Source organism: Megalops cyprinoides, chromosome 2, assembly GCF_013368585.1.
Source record: "Megalops cyprinoides isolate fMegCyp1 chromosome 2, fMegCyp1.pri, whole genome shotgun sequence".
NCBI classification, from domain to species: domain Eukaryota; kingdom Metazoa; phylum Chordata; class Actinopteri; order Elopiformes; family Megalopidae; genus Megalops; species Megalops cyprinoides.
The window spans coordinates 9,998,828-10,023,659 of NC_050584.1; the positions used below are offsets into that span (position 1 = coordinate 9,998,828).

At 41.1% G+C, this 24,832-nt stretch overlaps 1 protein-coding gene across 12 annotated transcripts in view; it reads right to left on the minus strand.

The window, feature by feature from the left end:
• The window catches only part of ptprma (protein tyrosine phosphatase receptor type Ma), a 201,918-nt gene that overhangs the window by 57,594 nt on the left and 119,492 nt on the right, over positions 1-24,832 (minus strand). For 4 of the 12 annotated variants that reach the window (XM_036516783.1, XM_036516736.1, XM_036516719.1 and 1 more), the window contains exons 12-16: positions 15,149-15,422; positions 11,792-11,828; positions 8,801-8,875; positions 1,882-2,017; positions 70-99 (exon numbers count right to left, since the gene is read on the minus strand). In XM_036516783.1, coding sequence (XP_036372676.1) covers positions 70-99; positions 1,882-2,017; positions 8,801-8,875; positions 11,792-11,828; positions 15,149-15,422 — 552 coding nt within the window. The remainder of the gene's footprint in view (positions 1-69; positions 100-1,881; positions 2,018-8,800; positions 8,876-11,791; positions 11,829-15,148; positions 15,423-24,832) is intronic. The other 8 variants (XM_036516754.1, XM_036516745.1, XM_036516729.1 and 5 more) reach the window with 3 other exon arrangements.

Sequence of the window (24,832 nt, forward strand, 5' to 3'; positions counted from 1 at the left end):
CACTCGTTTCATGCATGAAAAGGCGTGGCGGAAAGCATGGCACTAACGTTTCACAAAGTGGTTACTTACAGGTAGTAAGTGTAGGAGTGATAGGTTCTTCTGCCAAGTGGGGTGGTGGTAGGATTTAAGCAGTGGTGGGGGGAAAATGGAATGGAAGGAAAGAAAAGTAAAATATTAATGTTTGAAAATATAAATGAACAAAACCAGATATGGTGGCATAAGTGAAGGTTACTTGTGATCGTGAGGGCAAGGTGATTGCTGGGAGTATGTCATGCGTGGGGGCCCACAAAATCTAGACATTCACTATTGGGAGTTGTTATTCTACAACAGAGATGTGCAGGCTAGATTGGGTTTGCAAGAAAGAATCGTGGATAAGGTGTCATGGCAAAGGTCAGGATCAGTTGTACAGACAAAAAGGGGTGCCACATTAGATATCAGAATATAAAGGAGAGAGAAGGCTATTTGAGAGTGTTAGAAGAGCTGATTATCAGACAGAAACAGTGACAAAGTTCTTTGATGAATGCATTATGAGAATTTGCTTTGATCTTGAAAAGGCCTATTTAAATTAGGTCATTTTTTATTAAATGTATTTAAACAGATACATACACGTGTTTTTAAAGATACCTTGATATTTTAACAGTAAATTCCAGAAGAAAAGATCATTCCATATCTTGCGGAATTTAACACGGACATTTCAATTCCACGTGGTTCTGTTTCAAAGTCAATTTATAAAAATTAGACAAAATATGTATTCAATCCTTGAAGATACACACAAATGCATTACATATAATTCATTAAATTTATGCACAATCCGATTGAAACAAATACCGTGGAATTTTGTGGATAAGCTACTATGGATTTCACACTATGCAAGCAAAAACACCTAAAACTTGCTCCTGCTTGAAAAAATGTTTGGTCAAAGATTTTTTTTGTCAACAGAACCTTAATTAAGCGGTAAAGAAAAGACAAACATTTGTTCTGTCTGAAACCATCATTCGCTCTGTGAATATTCTCTCATCATCAGTCTTGTTCTCTGCTTCAAGAACACAATAATGTACATTGTTGTCATCTACAGCAAACTTACAGAAAAATTTCATATGGTGTTATAGCGGGCTTCCCTGTGTACAAAAGAAGTTTGATATTTGCACAGTGTTGGTTCCTGAGGCGGGTGTTTGGAATACAGAGGTCTCTCTCTGGCATGGGACTAAAGCTAATGTAAACTTGCCTGCAGCTACATGCCCAAGGCTTCTCTTTGAAAAATCCGCTTTCATCAATTTTTCCTTCTTATCTCACCCTTTTTTTCATAAGATAAGCCTCAGAAATATTTTCCTATTCGCGTTCCCAGGTCATTAAAACAGTGGCGTTTGTTTGAGCCTGGCATAGAGTAGAATTAATATTTAATCACGCACCGTACAGTATGCTATAAACAGTTTAATGGAGCTTATCAATGTAATCAAATCAATTATTTAATGTTCAATTGGCAATGTGCCTGTTTCAAGGTGAAAAGAACATCATTGTCAATTAAATGGACTTCTCTTTCTTATAATTATAAGCACACTCCTCAAACACACAAAGACCTCTCCTTTTGGGACTTAAATCTGTCCAAATTTCACCCTCATATCAGAATAACTTCTGTTCTGTCGGTAAGAGAAGAGACGTATTCACTGCAAACATTCGAACACACTGAAAATATTAGAAGGGCTACAACAAGCTGACGAATAACAACAAAAGATTATATTACCTGCGACTTTGTATCTGGTCAGACTGATTCCATATTCGCTGCAATTCTGAGGACCTGACCTACATGTATCTGGACTAGAGGGAATGCACTCTGAGGCATAATCAATGTGCTTTGACACTTGGGAGCGAGGAGTGCCTTACCTTTTCTTCATGACCAGCACCACGCCAAGGAAGATGATGACAAAGAGGAGGATGCCAGCTATGACCCCGGCAATCTTCACTGTATGGTCTGTCTGCTTCTCCGGCTCCACGGCATCGGGCTTCCGCGTGGCCGCCCCTGCAGTCAACAGGTCAGACAAAGCAATCAGGTGCCGCTGTTTCAAGCAGCGCCATCGAGCCTCATCCTAAGAGAGATTTCAGCGGCAAGTTGGAGGAAATTCAATCCTTGGCTGTACAGGAAAAATCAGCTTAACTGTCAGACCGCAGAAAATCATTTGAAAAAGTGATGAAGATTGTTTGGTGTAACATAACACAAGCTGCATCGTGTCTGTTGCCAAATCTTCAAACACAACATAGCTGGCGAACATCCACCTCAGATGTGACCCCTGTGACAAGATGTGATGCCATCACTGCAAAGATACTCTATGGAAAGGCCTACTGGACCAGACACCAGTCTACTGTACTGCTCCCATGAACTAAACTTTTCTCCTACCGCTGCTATTCCACATATTAATATTTTGTTTCCCTCTTGAAAGCCACTTAAAAAAGGGAACCCTGTTATGCCATCATGCACAAGTAGAACACTAAAGAACTATGAACACTGTCACGGCTTTTACTGGATGGGTTGATGACACATAATCATGGATACGTATTCAGTGTTGTACCTTGTTGGGGCACAAGGAACCACTCTGACACTTTGTTTTTTACACTGAGAAATACATTCATTTAATTATTACTTCTTTTGGGTCAAACACCTCACACACCTCACCTCGCAAATTCAGCTGTTGTCAAAATGACCTCAGTGTAAGAATAAAAACCCCTTAAATGTGTTAAAGACATAACAGAAGTCATTGAATAGCCCCCTAAGATACCTACTGTTTACTTATGGACTTTAGCCAAGAAATACTTTTGTCCTTACCTCTCTCAAAGTAACGCTAGACAAGAAAAGAGAGATCACTATTCATCAACAAGAGTTCTATGCTTCTTCCCGAGAGCTTTCGGGAGAAGATAGTTCTGAGCTCCGGCTGCCTCTTAGCTTTTCAAAACATAGTTCCGAATGTACATTAGCCAAATGAATACAACGAAATATGGAGTCAGCTTGGCTATGGGTCTCCCTATTATTTTAACTCTTGTCCCACTGCTCGGAGCACATAGCAAACACACTGTCCAATTGTAACATCGTAAGGTTCAGGTATTTATTTGAATAAAACTGAAATAGAAAGACAAAAGCTAGCTAATTTATGCAGGCAAATTAAATATATTTTAGTGTTAAAGCTGATTATTTCTTTTGCCATCTGCACATTTATTGAGCACTAATTGTATATTTTGATATTAAAAGCACTTGAGCTAGTCAATGGGAAAAAAAACAATGTTCTTGATACAGCTCACAAAAACTCAGCACCCTAAATGAACACTGATGTGAATGGACAATACCATTCGAGATCATTTTAAAATGGTGGCTGGATTTTGAATAAACATGACACTGTTACATTATCTGCTTTGTATGCGTTCTATATTGGAATACATTATTTGTGATCTGAGCGTACTGTTTTTTTGTCTTCATGGGAAATATTTAATATCTGGTAGGTCTGTATACAACTTTTCTGACTTTCTGATATGACACAACTGTTAAAAGGAATCCCACTTCTGTTGACCATAAACATGCATTACTATAGTCAATATATGCGTTTTTAAGTGGCTGGTTGGCAGTGAACACCATTATCACCATTGCTTATGCAATAGATATCTACATTCTAAATTCCAAGATGATTTTCCACATCAACATTAAACATCCACAAAAGACTAGTCAAATTACAATTATTTAACAATTTTATCTATGTCTTTCTGTCATTAAAATAAACCTTTAAACTAGTCCTGATTTTGGACTTTTTGGTGTTGTCATCTCTGTGTAATTGATATGACCTCCAGTAAAAAGCATTATACACAATTTCTGGTATCTGGAGTTTTTTTTCTTAAACCTTTTTCCAGGAGACCCCCCCCCCCCCCAACGACACAGTGTTTTTGACCACTGCTCTACCCTAGAGGTCCTGATCCATCCAGGGCCCTGTCAATGGGGGTCTACCTCCAACCCAGGTCTCCACCCTTTCTGAGGGGAAAATAAAAGCCCGTTGCAACCAAAAAACAAACAAACAAAAAAAAAACTGTTGTAGCCCAAACTGAAAAACTTAAGTATGACTTCTCCCAGGCTTCAGTGGATGACAAGCATAGTCCAAATCTTTTTATTTGCTTTATCCAAATGGTTCAGTTAAACACAAGCTTCAGCCCCCCACTCCAGCTATGGGGTGGCTGAACAGCACTGTACCTTCTTCTTTGTGTTCTGCTGCCATGCTGGGGTCCTTCCACACAATGAGTGTCCTTCTTAGCCCTTCTCCTGTTGTGACCTTTTTAGCAATTAATTTTCCTTTTTCCCTTCCCAGTAAATGAAGCAGTCATTTCTCCTCCTAGGAGCCTCTGCACCTGAGCGAGGGAGATAAACTAATTTGCTATGCATTTCAACGGCAATTGTTTTTCACGAGCACAATAAGTACTCCTTTTTTTGCCTTTGGATATTCAAATCTGGGTCACCAATGGTGAGCAACAGAGAAAAAGAGAGAGGACTCCTTTGCAATTTATTCAAAAAGTAGGCAGTGACGGGTGATCACACCACGGGCACACACATTTAATATCTGTTCAAATGAGATAACCAACACCTAGCAGCGACCAGTGTTTCAGTAGTACCAGGCTTCCCTCCTTGAAGAGAACTTCGCTTGGGCTGTTTACTGTATAATGTGATGGAACGTCAACCCGCCGCCCGATGAAATATCCATTTCCTCGCGCTAAATGAGTTTGGGATGAAAAATAGTCAGGACACACTGTTCAATTCACCCGACCGAATCTATTCCTCCTGCCACTGCCACTTTTTCAATCACAGTGTGACAACATCCATCACGCTGGGCGCTCCGCTATCGTTTACCGCCATGACGGATGGTGTCGGGAGCCAGTCTCATTTCGAAAATTTGTATTTCACTCCCGGTGACACGCATAAGTACGGGGGTTTGGGCCTGCGAAGAGCCTGGCAATGGGAAACCAATTCAGTCTTCCGTGTTGAACATGGTGACCGGGCACCCACATCCTGGAGGTACCGCTCACCCTGCAGACTGCAGCGAGCGCCGACGAGAGGAGAGGGAAAAAATCGGCCACAGCGAACACTGCAATCTCGCTTCCTGTGTTGAGTGAAGATGAATGTTAAAAAGCCATGGATCTTCCCAAATGAAAGCCAGCCCTGGAGACAATCTGGGCAGGCTGAGCACACCACAGAAATGCACTCGCAGGGCTTTACCAGACTTCCAGAATACCGGAATTGGAATGCATTGGATTAGAAAACAAATACAAAAATGACAGCCTGTTCCCAGTCTACGATTTTGCTTGAAAAATGTGTTTTACAACATTTTGGGAGCTTTTTTTAGCTGCTTTTCTCACGTCTTTATGGAAGGCAATAAACTGTTGCAGGATCATTTCGATATGCAACCGCCAACTGATGCCGAAAAAGGCCCTGCAACTTTTACATTTATCCGCAAGACACTTCCTGTTTCAGAAAGGAAACTCATGTCTTTCCAGCCTTTTCAAATATGAAAGAGCAGGGCTCAGAGTCTTAGATGGTTTCCACAGTACTGTGTGGGGGAGTCACTGGGGTGGGCAGCGGACGCTATGACAGATGCTGTGCTTGCGTACAATTGCTCCCCCTTCGGTTCATTCGCATTTCCATTGCAAAACAGCCTGAAGGTAAAAGATGCTGTTAACTAAACACTGAAATTTAATCTGTGACAAGGGCATCTGCTGTTTTGCAAGCCCAAGACACAGCTATCCCTCCCCTAGAGCTACAGCTGAACCTTTTCAATAAAAAGTTCTCCATAACAAAACAAAGTTCTGTGGTTTTCAAGTATGTATATTGTGTAAGTTCCTCAGCTAACCTGTGAATGTTGTCTAAAGTACTGTAGATGCCGCTCATCAGAAAGGCACCAAAAACATAGCCGGGTGGAACTCCTTAAAGATAATTTCATTCTACCTCAGCTGTACCTCAGTGTTTGGATAGGAGGTCAGTTTGGTGATCTATCTGGTTATTTGCATGCAATCGAAGTGAATACAACAGTAGAAGAATGAATCTGCCCTGCAACCCCAGCTCTAAAATAAATGAAGTACATGTAAATACTAAAAAAAAAAAAATCGATTCATGATATATCGCAATTTTTTATAGCACGATATCAAATATCGATACTTCTTCTCAGAATCGATACTTTCTGTGACATCATATGCGTAATAGTGGCGCTGCACTGCTGTATTGCTTTCACTTACAAATGTGAGCCAAGAGTGGCCGAGAATTCCACCAGGCCTGCAGAGGGCGCTTCTAAACGCTTGGGCTGCTGAATACTGTGACACGAATAAAAATAGTGCCAGAAAAATCACAATAATCAATACTATCGAATCGTAATACTTGTAGAATCGCAATATGAGTCGAATGGGCACCAAAGTATCGCGATAATATCGTAGCGTGACAAAAGCATATTGTCCCAGCCCTAGTAAATACCTATAGAAAATTTACTTGACAAGTCTTAAAGTCTGATCTATTAAAAATATGCATTCAACTATCATACCCTATGATTGCATTTTCAGTGTACCCTACATTCTGGAATTACTGGGTGGACTCTCGGTCAAACATTATGACCTTGCAGGGACAGGATAAAAATTTAATAGAAGATCAAAAGGCAGAAGAAACAAACATAAAAGCACACCCAAGCCTGAGCCCAAACCTAAGATGTTTTTCTGAATTCACAACACAAAGAGAATTCTCTGAAACATATGATGCACCTAATATTTCCCCCTCTCTGCACAGCATTATAGATGAGACTGCCAATAGTAAAATGACAAATATATCACATAAAGCCAACCAAAATAGGCGATAAATCACACTTGACAAAACAGGCCATTAAATGCATTCAGTTGGTGCTGTGGAAGCTCAAAACTTCTCTCCTGACTTTCTTTGGAGCCCCAGCCAGATTGAGATGAATTAAGCCATCTTTACAAACCCGTAACATAAACAAAAGAGGAATTTAGTCCAGGGTATGGAGGAGAGGGAATCATTCACGTAGATGAGTTATTTCACTGTTTATCTGTTCTGAATGAAACACAAAATAGAGCAGTCATTTCATAAACACCAAAATTAAAGTGATTTCACGGTGGAGATATGACATTTAACCCTTCAAAAATCAACGCTAAGCATTAGCCGGTTTAGCATTAGGGCTTGCTCAGAACAACAAAAGCACTGTGTCAGGCAATCTTCATATTCAAAAATCAGTGGAGTGGCTTACTGCATCCAGTAAAGTCATTTGGTGAATCTGTAAATGAGCAGTACTTTTTTCCTATAGTAGAAATGCTACACTGCTGCTACACTGGGACAGCAGTGTAGCACAGTGGTGAAAAGTAGGGCTTGTAACCACAAGGTTGCTGGTTCGATTCCCTGCTGATTCTGGGGCACCGCTGTTGTACCCTTGGGCAAGATACTTAACCCAGAACTGCCTTGGTAAATATCCAGCTATATAAATGGGTGACATGCAAAAAGTGTAACCTATGTAAGTCGCTCTGGATAAGAGAGCCTGCTAAAATGCCAATAATGTAATGTAATAATAAAAGAGAACCAATGCAGGACCCAATGCTGCCACACGGCCTGCCATCAACTGCTTGTTTAAATATTTCTCATGAATGGATTTGTTTGGAAAATCTGGGTGAAAAAAGGGAACAAAATCCATCCACAGAGAAACACCTCACTACTTCCTGAGTTATTTCATATGTTGATGCCCAATACAGCTGATTAACATACATTTTGCCTGATTATGCTTTCTTTAATGAATGCTAGCGAAGTGAATATTTTTAAACAATGGGGGCTCTGACAATATTCTCCCTTCCTCACCTTTCTCCCATTTCTACTTCTCTTTCAGATATTTTACAGTGCTCCTGACACAGGAAAACAGGAGATAAAAGGCCTAATCCATTTCTTCAGCTAAATATTCTGAGGCATAAAGTTGAAGCATACAACACAGTGGCTGACTGAAGAAAATCAGTTGGCTCTTTGTAGAAACAGCCAGCAAAGCCTTCACCTCTGCTTTGATGAGACTATGGTAAATATGTAAATGTAATTTTCTGACAGCAGGTTGAGCATGATGGCTTTGTCATGCATGCCTAAGTGTTACGGTTTTCTGTTTCATGCTGTTTTGGAAGCGCATATTGATTTTTCTTCTCTTTGCAAGAAACTGTATATCAGCTATGAATAAAGATGCAGCCTTCTCATGATTTTATGGAACATGTTATTGCAGATAAAAAATCCCAAACACCACCACTAACAATTGTATATTGACTGACCTTAACATTTCATAAATACAAACTAAACTGCATTATTGAAATCATGAAACCAAAGCCTCACAACTCAATATCCACTTCGCTCACAGAGAAAAACAAGCTCCAGTTCATTAGCAGGACAGAAGAAAAGGTCACACACTCTGAACACAAAATTGGAGCATGCAATTAAGCTTTTAAACTACTGAACTCAAGGAGACCACCACACCGGCACATGGATGCAGACACACGCACGTCCAAAGTCTTACAGAAATGACACAAACACACATGTACCCTACAGTTATAAAATACACGTACACACACACACACACACACACACACACACACACACACACACACACACACACACACAGATACAGACACACACACACACACACACACACACACACACACAGACATATACCAATAGCTCCAAGAGAGACAGACAGACAGACAAGGACAGACATATTCATAGCATGGGAGGAGGCAAGCATCGGGCAGCTGAGTGTCTGACCTGTTAGTTGGTTGTCGCCAGCCGCCGGGGCGATGCGAATGTAGGGTGTTGTGAGCTGAGTCACAATTATTGCGGCTAAGGCAAAGGAAGAGTTCCAGGCCAGCATGCAAAAGGAGAGAGAAAGCTAGACTGAAGCTGGAGACTCAGCACACAGGAACATCTTAGTCACAGTGCAACAAAAAGAAAGAAAGATTGAAACCTCTCCTTTCACCAATGTGCAGTTTATTAGCAAAGCTCAAGTGCTTAAGTGTGGTTATTTTATTAATATGTTGGTCATCAAGAAGCTGTGCACACTGACCTATTACCAAAGTGTGTTTGTATGTGGAAAGCCAACAACCTATTTAGCAATCATACAACCCATTTAATCCACTAGCATGTAAAACTAGAGACATCCAGAAGACAAGTGTATTTACAGTTCATCAATAGGTTACACTATCAATTCTGTACCATATTACCATAGCAATGATGGCAGGATTGTTGGGGGGAAAAGCCCCTCAGGAGCCTTGACTGTCATAAAAAACCGGCAGGCCTTTTGACATTTGCTGATGTATTCAACAGATACTAGTTCTAAGCAGTCACAATTTTTTTATGATTGATAAAAAATGAATGTGGAAAAATTGAAGATAAATGCAAAACACTTTAAAAAATATACACTGGACAAAACAGAATACAAACATTTAACATCAGCTGCAAAGAGTGGAGCTGAAATAAATGCTTTGGAATGAAACATCTCTCATTTGCATTGAACAGCCTGCGCACCATTAGGAAGATGGCATGTACTACGGAAAATAGATTATCTACCATCTGTGCTAAATTAAATTCGTGCTATCTGAGAAGAGCGCCACTGTGGTGCGGAGTTCCTGCCCTGTATGTGGCTGCTCCATGATGAGTGACTACCCCACAGCGTGTTAGCAACGCAAAGTGATGAGTGGCTGCACCGCAGCCGATCAGCACCGTGACTGCTCTGTGTTAAGGCAGCATTGTGCGGGGGTCGGGGGGGCTCTTCACTACACCCCTCAACATCATGTCCCATCAAGTACTATGCTCCAGCTCCAGACTGACTAGGGTTTTCTTGCAAAAAAAAAAATATATATATATATATATATTCTATATACTTTCATCTGTTGCGTTTGAAGTTTTGTAGTTCAGACACACACCGGCAACACAGAAGTCATGAACAGCCTGCTCCTTGCTATCACGGCCAATGTAAATGTTAATGTTATGCCGGCGCCAAACCTGTTCAGTTCTTTCTTACTGATTGTGAAGTATTTAGCACTTGAGAAACACTAAGCATGAGGATACACACAGCGCACTGGGGATATCGTGTGAAATATAGTAATATTACTATTGAAACATTGAATTGAGCTATTTTCCCTTTGACTTCACACTGCAGGGCTTACATTATGGACTTTTTAACTGCAGAAATTGAGGTAAATGGTACTAAACTGGGATTCAGTCTGACCCTCCAGCCCAGAGTCCTGCAGTCAGGTTATCCCTGATAGATTCCTACCCTGAGAATCCCTAAAACAAGGAACCAGGCAGCTTATGCACTGCCTTCACGTGTTGTTTAAATATACCTCTTCATGTATCTGTTTTATATCATATAAAGGCTGTGGTGTATTGCAAATTAGTTGTGAGGACATGACAACTTAATATCAGTGGATACTATTGACAGTTGCATGGTCTGGGCTGACCTGTGCTCAATGAGCATGTAGTTATTTTCAATGTAACTAGTCAAGCTTGTTAAGACTTGCAATGGCCATAGATTACTTTCAATTTATGTGTTAAGACGCAAACCCCAATCGCACCTGTAGCTGTCTGCAACTTTCTATGGACAATCTCATTGTGCTAAGTTGCAAGCATGAAATCTGCAAAGTTGTCACAAAAAGTGACATGGCATTGAGATTATTGCTGGCTGTTATTGTGCGATTTGTGACTTATGTACCTGGAGTTTTACCTAAACAGCAGAATATACCCTAGTAATTTGTGGCAAGGTCACAATTATTACAATTATACAATAACAATTATTGTTGTTATTTGCCCTTTAAATCAGTTTCTATAGAAAAGAGGTGATTATGGTGAAAGAGGTGAAAATAAACCTTGATAACCACTTGGACATTTAAAATGCTAGCAGTTTCACAGCAGTTCAGTGCATTTGCAAAGAGTTTGAATGTAAGGTCCATTGGCTTGGTGTGTGCTTGGTACATCCAATTAAACTCTCTTTGGGTATCTTTTCAAAAACGTACAATTAATTTCAATCTCCAATCTTCAATTAGATCTGCATGTGAAAAGAACTGAAAGGTAAACATATTATTCTTTCGAGAAGAACCTCAGGTGCTTATCAGATGGACTAAAGGAATGCCACTCATTTACACTACACTAAAAAAATAAATAAATAAATAAAAAAGCACTATGGTTTTCAGGTCTGCTGTAACAGTTTTGCACTGAATCACAACTTTTGCCATACATGATAGGGTGTTATCATTAATCAGAGTCTGACAGAGCTGTTAGTGTTTATTTCTTTTTAAATGGGACATGGCTAAAAGACATTGAATCAAGACATAAAAAGAAGTCAAGGACACAGCATTCCTCCCAGACAGCTTTTCAAAAAAAATCAGTTATTTCCCCTCTGATCTTTCCCTAAGCAATGAGACCCACAGGGTTAGCACAGGAAAAGTGAAGAATACTGCTTTCATTTGACCAAATGACGATTGTGCAGTCAATATACTCACCAATGAAATGCCAAATGCAAAACAGCTTCATGTTAAGCTACATAAATACTAAAATTTCTAAGAGAAAATACATTCTGCAATGAATACACTGAAAGGCAAAGAGTAAACAAAATTTTAGTCCAGATATTAGTGTGTCTAAAAAGCATGTGTATATGTTAAGAAAAGGTATGTCCAGCATTTTTTTTGCATTCCTGTCAAACCAATACTTGGTGATACATAGGCTGTAAAATTGCTTCCAGGCAGCACAAGGAAATCCTACCTTTGGTGGCCACTCGAACACAATCAATTTTGGTCTCCTGTGATAGAACAGAAAGAAAAACAGAAGAGAGAGGGGAAAAAGGTGTCATTGTTTATACGTGGGGAAGGAGCAACACGTTACACAGCTTTATGATGCAGTCATGGGTGTCTAGGATCTGCTGTCTCCCAGTCAAAAAAAATCCCTCTCCTCTCCCAATCTGTTCAACGCACCGACCGAAAAATGTAATAGACTTGGCACTGAGGTAAGATGCCTTGGATCAACGGCTTCACTGGCATTTACCTGCCAGCTGACAGAAGGCTGTCTCAAATGCTGCGTGTGGCCTCTCACTGAATGAAAACTCCACGACCTTGAGTGTTAGCCCCCCATCCTCTCCCTTCCCCCATTCCCCAGTCCCCATATCTAGCACGGTGATAGCTCTGAATGCCATGTTGGGCATTATAAACCCGGGGTGGTGTGTCTGGGCCTGGCACAGGCACCACACGCTGAAACCCAGGCCCTAATCGCTCCTGGCACAGACGTGCCTCAGCTTGTCAGAGGCAGCCAGCACAAGGAGGGGATGAGAAGACGAGAGCCCTGCAATCCGGCCGCAGAGGAAGCGGAAAACAATTCGTGGAAGCGCCCAGTGAAATGAGATCTGCTGTGTCCCTTCGGACGGGCTTGCTTTAGCGCCATGCCACCGTTTTCTCAAAAAAAAAAAAACCCTGCTCATAAAACAAGGAGAATTGCAGGAGCCAAGCAAAGAAATGCCTGCATTTTTCATCCTACAAATGTGGAACAAACAAGAGCTTAAAACAACAAAAGTAATATGCATATTTGGGAGGCAGCAGGTGACTTGGGGTTTAGTTTAAATCCCAGCAGCTTTAATACAGTAAAATGCACTTGTGCATGCAGTGCATTATTTAAAAGAAGACAAATTAAAATATGGAGCTACTAAATTATTCAAGTTAAATGCAGTGATGTGACTCAGGTAAAGTAAGAGAAATGCAATGAAATAAACCGATATGTGGGCCCCTGAGTTCATTAGGGCCAAGTGATGAAAGCTGGCACTAAAAATCCTTCATATAATACATTTATGAAGTAAACAAACCAAGTGGCACAAGAGAGGTGTGAATAAAAAAACAGTAATTAATATAAATAAGTCTTAGTATAAATAATGAAAGTAATGAAAATGTAAAACTGGAATATCTATTTGTGCAATTTACATTTTGCAGACGAAGCCTAAAATATTCAGCAATAATCATTTAAACATATTAATAACAGAAGTTACACACTGGAGTCCTATAACTACAGTAGAAATTGTACAACAAAATTATGCTGTGTATTGTGATCAGTTCAAAAATTTAACTAACATTCATTCAATCAATACAAAATTGCAAAGGAGTGTACACATTCCCAGTGATCAGCTCATGTCACACCTGCACTCTAACTGTAGTTTTCTAGCACACAATTCTCTCAAGCGCTTGCTCTGCTTCATTTGAATTATGAAAAACATAAATCTATGTCAATTTCTCTACTAACTAATTCTCTCGCCATTTGCAAGACAGAGCATGGTGTTTTAGCACACAGGGCCTTTTAAAAAACCTCTAGTCAATCTGGACTGAGAGCCAGAGAGGTGAAGCTCATTACGATAAGGAGGACCTGCTGCCTGTGTGTTAAATGGTGCTGTAGTCACGTATATCAATAAACATTGAGTTGCACTACCATAGGATATTGGCTTTGTGTTTTGTCCTCAATACAAACAATTTGCAAGCCACGAATGAAAAGCTGCCTTAACATGCTGGATATATGGCAATACTGCATCTCACTTCCGGTACTACTTGTTATTCTCTGTATCTTCTGAGTACCACTTCTCAAGTCCTGCAGATACCTTTTAGGGTCTGTAGACCTCTAGGAGGAAACCATTGAGCAGTGTTTGTTATTGGGATTTCTCACAGGGACCCCAGCTCCTAACGATCTGAGCGCCACTGCTGTTGTTTTGTAGCCCCCCCCCGGTTTCGCCGGATCTGAACCCGAACCTTTCCCGTTGATTCCGCCCAAACCGTCTCCGTTTTAAAAAGAGGTCGGAAAAGTGGCGGCGGTGACACGGGGAGAGGAGAGCGCCGCGGTGCTCTTGCCCCCACGGCACCCTATTAGAGCGAGAGTCAGAGGCGCGGAACACCTCGCTCGCCTGAAAGGGCTCCATTAGGGAGCTGCTGTCTCTCTGCGCAGCGGCAGGCGAGCCGAGAGACCACGGCCCGCGCTGGGTCTAATTTCAGCCCCGCACTTCTGGAGGAACTCCGCTTCCCCTCAGGCCACCGAGTCCAATTAGACGCAGTGAATAATCTAATTGTTTGAACTGCACTTTGGAAAGGAAAGGACGTGCTTTTCATTAAGGCCAATTTGCATATAAAAGAGGAGATTACCGATATTCCTAATTTACACTTAATCTGACAGTTAATAAAGTGTTTGCTAACTGGTGTCCAGTACCGCTGAGCAGGAAATTTTCAAACCCCTGCACTCCTGAAGGAGGCTCCTAAAATGGTAAACCATGGGGAGGGTCTGGTCTTTTGCAGTGAACAATTGCCTGCCTTCACATCACTCTTGAATACTCACTACGATACAGTAGGCTTTATTCTGCAGATTTGTTGTCATGCCTGAATGAATAGGGCCTGAATGAAGACTAGGTCAGAATACAGCGTGTAACTACAAAAGAGTTTTGACAGTTTTTGGTGGGTATCTAGCTGGTATCTGGGGGGAATCCCATTTTCACAATGTCAAAATGATGTCACCATTGCAGAAAGCATTTCCACCATGACCCTACAGCAGAATGATTATCTGATCAGTTGGTGACACCCAAATAATCCATCTTTTCACAATCACATCCAAGCTTCTTTCAATTCAGTCTTCAGGACTGGTACAGAGAGGGCTCGGTTTGACCCATCTGGAGAGAGTCAACTCTAAGGAGAAGCCAAAATGTAACCCCGTGAGAACAAGTGCTGTCAGGTATCCACTCTCTGTGTCTTCAACAACGCCACACTTCTCGCAATTGATTCTAATTGCCCTGAAGGTTACGATCAGGGTAATGATGGTCCCTCCTTTGAGTGGCTTAAAACAAGGCTGAGAGGAGAGATTGTTTCAAACAGTAAATCTCATTTAGAGAACATTCGAAGCGGTGGATTAGTTCACTAACGGTACAATGCAGTAAGGTTACATTAAGATTGGGGTTTTGTCTCTGTTTTAGGCAAGAGATAACCACTTGTGACGTTCGCTGCTGAATTTGCTGTATCTAATGGATGGAAAGTGACTTAACCGCAATGTTTTCAACAGATTTTACAGTGACTGACAGCCTTTCACAGAGCTGTCCTCACAGTTACCCACCCCGTTGGCCGTGCTGACTGCCTGGTAATAGATGCTGTAGCTCTTGTGGGGCAGAAGTGGGGCATTCCAGTAGCCACTGTAGGTCTTGTTGTCTCCGATACTGAAGGGCTGAGGTGCCTGGATGCCAGCGGCGGGGAACTCGGCGGTGAAGTAATACTGGGAGTTGAGCAGGGTGGCATTCTGGAAGTGGATGGGCACGGGGTAGCAACGAAGGATCTCTGCTGCCCTTCTTGCCCGGCGTGGGCGCTCCTCCTCCACCACCACCTGGTAAACACTGCGGGGAAGGGGGGAGAGAGAGTGGAAGAGCGTCACTTATAAAATGAAGCTATTGCAGTCATTGTCTCCACTTCAGAACAGAACTTCCACCTTTGCCCCAAGTAGACAACATAGACTACATCATATGGTCTGTATATTGCTTCCTGTATGATATAATCTGTTGTTTTCTTTGGAGTCTAACCCTAAGCGTAACCCCAACCCTAGCTCCATTGCTGAGGTTTTACTATAAACTTTGTATGAGAGCAGGTGGCATTACTTTCAGTGACCATTCACATCAAAACAACACAAGCGGATGGAAAATGCTGAGAGAGTAAACAGAGCTGAATGGAGCTCATTAATAATTTTGCTGACGCCCTCTTCAGGCTGACTAAATGCTTGCAGCAATGCATTCTTGTATTATAGTTGCAAAAGAGAGCACACAGGCTGTGGTCCTCCTGGGATTTAAAACCACACCCTTCCTGCCCTGTCACTGAACTCCTCTCCCACTCAGACGCCCGAGTGTGCAACTGAAATACACATCCCAAACGCGTCAAACATTTTCCAAGAAGGGAATGACCCGAGCGCATTACGGGCACTCTGACAAATCTTTATGGCTGTTTCGACAGCATGCATACCTACATTATACAGGGAAGCAATATTACAGACTGAACCCAGCACACTGAAAGTGATTCCAATCACCACTTAGGATCAAGCTGTGAGCATGCATGCTAATATGGTAATGTGTGCTATGCAATTTGTTATGTGGACATAAAAACTGTAAGCAAAAAGGCCGAAGTGCATCGCAAAGCCAATTTGCACCTGAGCAAAATGGCACTGACGCAGCGACTTGGTTTTATATTGGCCTAGGGTCTCCTGTAGCACGAGCCCAGACAGGTTTAATTAACTCGGTAAAGCCTGCAGCCTGAGCCTGAATTCAGCTCAAAGAAAGAGACTGCTATCTAATTTATTGTGAGATAGGAGGAGAGCAATATCCCATCTATATGGGATTTAAATGGCATGAAATAAAGGCTTTCTTATGAAATTCCAGGCTTTCCCCTCCTATTTCAGGATATTACAACACTGAACCCTGACACCACGAAGATGTACGTTTGTGTGAATGTGAGCAAAATAATAATGACTGCAAAAAAATATCCAAAACAACACTAAACAAAACAAACAACAACAAAATAACGATTGATTGATTGATTAAAGACTAATAAAAACAAGAAGGTCAGAAAAGATATTGACGCCTGAAACTTCTTGTCAAGAAATAAGCCTCAAAAAAGTCTTGGAGCTGGGACTTGTCGTGGATCAACTAAGTGCATGTGGTACAACCTGGCATTTCCAATGCAACCCTAACTATATATGCTATCACCGACACAGAGATGAATGAAACAGAGGTGAAATTAACAGTGGGGCAAAACTGAGCCAAGTGCCACAGAATGTAAAATAAGACTCTTTTCTTGTCCTCTGAGCAACACGAGAAAAATTAGCTTTAGTAGTATCCAGACCTCTACTCTATTTGCTGTTTAATAATTTAAACACCTTAAGGTCAAACAGCTCTTTTCATTTCCCCTTTATCAAAATCCTTTCTTGAAAAACAGGGTAAAAAAAAAATCTGTACAAAAGCAGCTGCACAGACACTAACACGATTTAACCGTCACACAGGTTTGGTGTACACAGCAACGAGATGGAGCATTGCGGTGAGTGGCGTAAACTGCAATTTAGCAGCAGTGACTCAATTTAGAGGACTCCTTGGCATGCGCTTGGCTCCCAGGAGGCACTGCTCGGAGCTTGCTTACTGCCTGCCTTGATCAAAGTGTTCTCAGTTTTCTGACTTTCATGAACAGGAAGGAAAGGGTCTTTAAATGCAATCATTTCCACCCAAATCTAGTTTGGTTTTATTCATGTCAGATGAAATGCAAACTTCAAAATAAAAGGAAATCAGTGCTACTATTTCCTCTATATGAGGTTTCCATGTGCTGTCTGAAGTGCACTTGAATAGTCCAAAATGACCTGAACTGGGCAAGTATATTCTGATGGATGCACGTTATACATTTCAAACCTCCAATTCAACAAAAGAGAGTAGTGCTGACATTCTGGGTGCTCTGTTAATAAAATAGGGAATCTTACTGAAAATTAGTATGCTAGTGAAAGGTAGCTCATAATCTTACCCACTATTTTCTCAATGACATCCCAATTTAAAAGGCATAATTGCAATATTAGTTTCATATTAGCCTTAACTCAGTCAAGATTTTATGTGTCATGGTCATGCATGAATGAACTCTTTTAATATTAATAGGATCTAACAACATTATACAAACTTTTCCTGTTTTTTAAGCACTGAAATCTTTACCAATACAATATTTTTCACAACCTGTAAAATGGTAAAATATAAAATACATATAAAAATAAATAGGTTAAATTATAAAAGTAAATAAAATGTCATAAATTTATCAAAAAATATTTGATTCCATCGCATAGTCACACAGTTAATGTTTAATCTGTAAAAATTCTAACATATCAATTCATTTATACTTACTTCATCGTAAAAATAAAATAGAGATACTGTTTGAACCAAAGTTATGCTACAGATGGGGCACAAATTTATGCAACATCGTAATGTTCAAGTTTCTTGATGAGGGTAATTCATCCAATGCAAAAATTAATTTGGCTGAAGTGGCAGTGATTTCAAGATACAACTGAGAAGACAAATGTCTAGGATAAATCTGACTTTTGGACACAAATCTGTAATACCATCTTCTATTACATGAATAGAATGTCTATGAATACTATTACAATGGGGCCTATCTTTTTATTAAAATAATGAACTTCACAAGAGTTCCATCTATTCTACAGAACATTTCATAATCCACAGCCACCCCAAAACCTCAAAATAAACTATATCTGCAAATGTCATTATTTTAAATAGGAGAAAATTGACCATTTTCCAAACTAGGTGTAGGATATTATAAATAGTCGAGCTGCACTAAATATTCAATACGTGTTAATTCAATTTTCCTCTTTCCCCATCCTTTGGAGATTAGATCTGTCATAAACTGCTTCAGAATATTAGGCGGGTTCCATGAATGCGTTTTGTGTTCTTTCAGCCGTAACTCATTATGAGAAACCTCCCCAGCATCAATACATCCCTCTTGCCCTTTCGTGTGAGGCTCAATACCACGCTGCACTGCTATTTAGTGATAAAAATCTGATGTAATAAAATATTAATTACAGCTGAGAGGCTGGTGAGAAATATGAAGTTAATTACCGTCCCATACTGGGAACAAAGGGCAGGGCGGAAACTGAAACTGTGCAAAAGGCTCTCTGTTAAAATGAGAGGAAGAAGAGACCAGAGCATTTACACTGGATTTAGAGCCTGGCTCAAAGGCCACCCATCATTTACAGGGGCTGTCAGAGAGCGAAATTATACATCATAAACCAGGTGACTAGTGTTCAACTTTTCTCTCGGACTCCAGCTTTGCCTTTCTAAGAAACATCTGAGAAACATAACAAAACATATTCTAGTCGTCTAATGAGACCCCTTCTGGGAATAAACATGTATGTGAAAATCCAATACATACTGTGGGGAAAAAATGCTTCACAACCAATTTTGTATTTCAGGTGAATGTTAATTTCTGCTATGTTGGGGAGTAAAAACAGTGAAGCTGCCGTTTGACTTAAATAAATAATCACCAGCAAGCAGGAGAACTGTATTCTATTTAATAATACAACTCCAAATAACTGCTCTCTGGCTACCTCCAAGATATCAATTAAAAAAAAAAATCATAAAATAAATCATTCTTTGTGATACCCTGAGGATGTTGACAACTGTCCTGCGGGACAGTATGCAGCTGGTCCTGTTACTGAAGCTTTTTCAGAACTGCAATTGTGCAAAAAAAAAAAAAAATTTATTTTGGTTATTAATTCAGCAGCCAGGCTATCTCAGCACTATGTGTTCAGCAAGAGATTTGGAAACAGATAGGTCCTAATATCGATCCTTGTTTAATGACATGAATGATACGAATATGATTGCTTTTTTCCCCTTCAGGCAAGACAGCAAACGCCAACGGCAAAGGAGCTCCTGGTTGTCATGCTGAGGTTTTTTTTGAATAGATTTACCACTCCTTCTTTTCCCTTCGAAGTTCAGAGAAAAATAAAACTCATCTGCCCATTGAGAGCTTAGCTATTATTGTAGAACAGAATTTTATTTCCACTAACTGTTTCTCTGGCCTTCGTTGTGTGTCTATATGCCACTACCCATGGGACAGTGGGAGCTCCTTGTGATTCTTAATCATCTGTCATGTGAAACCTACCATGGGTTTCTGGTCTTCTTCCCAAATCCCAACTCTTGTCTTACTTATTTAGTTGAGAAGCACCTCTGCAACAGACCCTCAGGACTGTGGATCTCTAGTACCAGGACACTACTACTCTGGTCCAAATGACATCATGCACTTACATTTGGGCACACTGAAATGGTCACTGATAGGCACAGCTCAGCCCATTCCGTCGCACTGTGGGACCCTTCCTGTAATGTAACATAGAGGCTCTGCCCACACAAAAGCCCACCTCGGGAGGGTCATGGCTGAACAACTCAGATGGGATCTTTCTCCTCTCTACTGTCAAAGGCAACACAACACAGAGAAAAATCTATCTTCATGAAATCTAAGATGTGGCAGAAGCTCAACAAGAAAAAGGGTATCAAGAGGATGCTTGCGCTGGTTTTGGGAAACCCCCAGTCAGCAGGCATGCTCCAGTCTGTCACTGCCAAGTACCTTTAAAGCATTCCCTCATTCCAGCTCACATTCCTTCACAATTAAATATGTTTACGAATAAACTCAAACGTTCATTTGGCTTTCATCAACGGACAAGTCTGAAAAAAATGTAACTTACTATCATCACCTGCAATTTAGTTGTTTTTTATGAAGTGTATTTTTTTTTCCTTCTCACTTTTTCATCCTGATGTTTACAGACCTTTGAGCTGCTTACATCTTGTCACTTCATGCTGGGCTCACAATGAAAATCACGTGGCGGTTTGACAGTCCCAAGCAGTGGTGCGCTTAATTTAGCGTGCCTTGATTTTTACAACAAGAAAAATTCAACAGCTCTTTTCCAAACAGCTCTGTAGGCTCCTGCATGCCTTTTTTAATGTTTTAATGGATTATTTTCCCCTCTGCATCACATTTTTTCCCCCAAGGAGACACCCTTGCCCAATTTAGACTAGTTAAGCTTTCATGTCGATTGACTCCACCTGAATAATTAATTGACATGATCCATTTTCTTGTCAAATATGTTCCAACTGTTGATAACAATCCAAGTGTAAATTTTACATGAGCTATCAGGCTGTGATTTCTTTCATCATTAGGCTAAATTAAAAGTTTGTTGTGGTCATTTTATTTAGTACATAAATTGACTTCATTGTTAATCCCTTAGCTGGCCTGAGTTGGCATTAAAGGATAAATGACCGCACCACATAATTGCACATTATCAGAAAGGTCTGTCATCTCCAAAGGCTCCCTGGTGCATTTTGGATATACTGGGAAAGAGGATTTCCAGTATGGGAGCCCCTTGTGCTGCTGTGAATGGGAGCAGTAATAACAAAGCACCTCCCTGCATTTGTATCTGTCATTACTGTGAGCACCTCCATTTTGCATTCTGGCAAGACTAAAACTTTCCATCCACAACAATCAATGAGGGTTCTTAAAGAGTAAATTGGAGCCATTAACTGCCTGGTATGTTGCTGCCCAGGGAAATAAGTTTTACAGGAATTCAAATAAGACCGGTGGATTCTCTTATCAGATAATTGGCTGACAGCGTTCCTATAGGGCCTAGGTGACCCCTGAGTGGTCGTGTGACTCAGCTTTCCTCTAAAGCGTGGCGGTTCACTCACGACAGGAATACATCAGCTCTCTCCCGTAGAGTGCTGGGCTCCACTGAGACTCCCTGCTGCCTAAACCACAGGCATCCAGCCTTTACTTTCTTCCATTTTATTCTGATTAGGCAATGACCACAACTATAATACAGTGATTGCAAAAAAAAAATTCTTGGAATTAAGATCAAACCAATATTTAATTTTCCACAAGCAGAAAAAATAAAGGAGTACACAATATGGAGCTGTAGTTGATTTACAGTTTAGGTGGAACTGAGCCTTTTAAAAGAAGAGAGTGTGGAATTTTGAAGGAAAAAAAATCAGATAAGCTATTAAAAAGAGGGCAGCAGAAGGGGCCAACGAGCCGAACGCGTGTTCCTGTAGAACTCCCGCAACCTCAGCTGACACCAATTAGGCCTCCGTGTGCCGAGCTGCCAGATAGATTTCAGAGCGGCAGTCACGTGACACCAACCAATTACTGCAGTTTGACTTGGCACTGACTGAATTGTGACCTGAAAGCCAGATTTATTTTTCATGGGCTCTGATAGGTGGTGAGCTCGCCTCCCGTTTCGGCCGAAGGAGGAGGCCACGGGAGGAGCATTTAAATCTCGTTTGTCTGCCTTTTAATGTTAATCGTTTCACCTCGGGGGCGTATGCCCTATCAATTGACGGGACTTCTGTGCTGCGGAGCCCCGTGGGACCACCACGGTGGCCCAGTATCTGGCTGATTTAGGGCGGCCGTAAAGGCCCGCGGCTCCTGACCCAGCATCTTCACTCAGCTAGTCCCTGCTCCCAGTGTCCTTATTTATTCCCCCCCTCCATAAACTAACCCCCAAGTATACAAATGAAGGAGAATGGAAAAGATTAAATGTCAGTCAAATCTTGAAACATGCCGAGACAGTAGGAAGGCCTCAGATGAAAACGATCGAAAGACAGAAGTGGCTGTGGAAGAAATATACATGCACACATGACTGTGGGTAATACTCTGTGCGGCGTGCAGTAAGTATGGCATTATAATAAACCAGGATCCTGTGCAAAGCTCTCATAGTACTCAGAAGTACTTTGAAGACATAAGCGTATCTGAGATTGGGTTAATGCTATGCCATGAGGTAGTTGGGTGTTACAGGAGGTCTTAATGCACCCTGGTGTGCTATTAATTTTCATCATTAAGATGAAACCCCTGAGAGCCCAGAAATCAGGGACAACTTGGGCTTTTAAATTATTAAGATCACATTTCTCTAAAGGCTTGAATTGCTCATCGCTGCATAGCCGGTATCCTTTCAAGCTGCAGAATGCAGAGCTTGTGATTTCAGGGGTGTCCTGGATAAAAAGACAAACATGAAAACCCATGTGTTCGTTTTCTACAGTTAGCTCCACTTTGACATCCATGGACACCTGACTTTAGGTCCAACCTGTGAAAGGTGGATTAAGCTTGTCAGCGGTTCAAATGTGTGACGGGCATAGTGATTGGGGTGGCATTCTGTTGAAGGCACATGGATCACAGACAAAGGACAAAGCATCGTTATTTTGCTTCCTGTCTCACCAGCTGCAGCTTCTGCCTTCCTTAAAAGGCCTGAGGTGAGAACGGCTGCTTTTCTTTATTTGTCACCATCAACAGCAGCACACTCCTCCAAGCTGGTTTGTTTCAAAAAAGGTTATCCTCCTCAGGACAAAAAACCAAGATCACGCCACTCAGGAGATGAAAAGGAACGATCTGAAAGAGGCAGCCTGTGCCAGAAATGTAAAGGAGCGTCCTTCCTTTCCTCCTTTTTTTTTTTTTATTTGAGTGGCTCCGGCTCTTGGTGTGGGCGATAACACATGAAAATGTGCTTTATTGAATGGCTGGGATGATGCTGGGGAGAGCATCCCGAATCATCTTTCTCCACAGCTGCATGTAAATGCTTGTCTTGGCACAGGGTGCGAAGAGGGGGATTCTGGCCCTGACGAGGGATCTTTTCAAACACTGGCGTAACCCAACGTGACTGACAGACGGATCGCTAATCCCTTTAAAGGAACAGCATCCCCCCCGGTCAAAACCATTGTCAGAAACGTAAGTTGTCCTGCCAGACTAGCCTTCAAATTAAATTCCTCATTATGCAATATCTCTGAGTGACTATGTACAAATATATAAAGACAGTCATACTGAACACTGACAAAGCTTGGCAAATACAGCGTACATATTCTGATGTTAAATTAAGGCCAAACATTTTTTTTTATTCCTACACATTCTAATTTAGGCAAAAATGTCTTTTTTCATGCTGATCCAATCTTTTTGATGGTTTTATTCAATCTCATTGTATCACAGCAAAACATCTGTTATTTCTAACTCAAATATCTAGAGCTACATTTCTCCACAAATCCGATCAGTGTAAAAGAGTGTTTCATTATGTCAAGCTTCACGCTACAGAAACCATGCTATGCTGCATTCCAAATGCACTGTGCATTTTCTTCTGTGGTTAATGCACCTCTCGTAATTGAAACCACTTCTGGCCAATAAATAACAGCAATATCAATTGAAATGGCAAGGAGCACCATACAATTTGAGTTAAACAGCTATAAAAGAATCAATATTATCTCTAATAGAGACAGAAATTGACACGCACATAAATGTGTCGCAGAAGCTCTTAAGTACTTAGAATCCCGACCACATTCTCCTAGTTTGCTGTTTACCTACAAACCTATTTCTCTGTTAAAGACAAGTCACCCTCATAGCAGAATTCATACATGCTAAAGCAGTTGCTCAACCGTTTTGGTAATAAGGACTGCTTTGCCGCATTTCTTAACTGTCATGCTGTCATCCATGTCTTGGGGGAAAGGAACACACCTTCAAAAGTACTGAATTTCATTGGCATCCCACTTTATCTTGGATTTTATTCATTTCTCTGACATTCCTGGTTTTCTTTTTCTCATTCCCAGCATTTATGCAGTCTTTACTTCAGTCTTCACCGAATGCACATTGCTTAACCGACTTTTTGTGAAAACAAAAGACTACTACAACATAACAAAGTCCAGTCTCATACTGAATGAGCCCCACTTTTTTTAGCTGCCTTAAGGATGTTTTAAAAGGACTATGCTGAAACGGTCCTTTCAAAATGAAATAGCATTCTCCAAGGGGTTGCATCCATTTCAACTTTACACAGAGCAACACTGCAATAAATACACATTCTGCATAGATGTGTCTCACAGCACCACAACAAACCATGGGTTAACCTCTGAAGAGATTTCAGAATAACAACAGACTGCTTGGCAACTTTTAAGAATCTCAATGGTGTGGGGGGGGGGGGGGGTAGGTGGACGACTCACCTCAACCATAACCAATGAGGAACATCCCCCAATTTGCATAATACTTCTCACCACACATCAGCAGAGGTAGAGATGGAGGGTCTCACAGAGCCAATTAATCAGGGGATGATTACATACACAGACTGAAAAAGCCTGACTAGGAATTTAGTACCCCAGGGAAACCACTTCTCTCTGGAGTGACAACCACAAGTCAGGACCTCGGTTTAACACCTCATGTGAAACACTGGTATGTCCTGTACCACCGTCTCCCCATCACT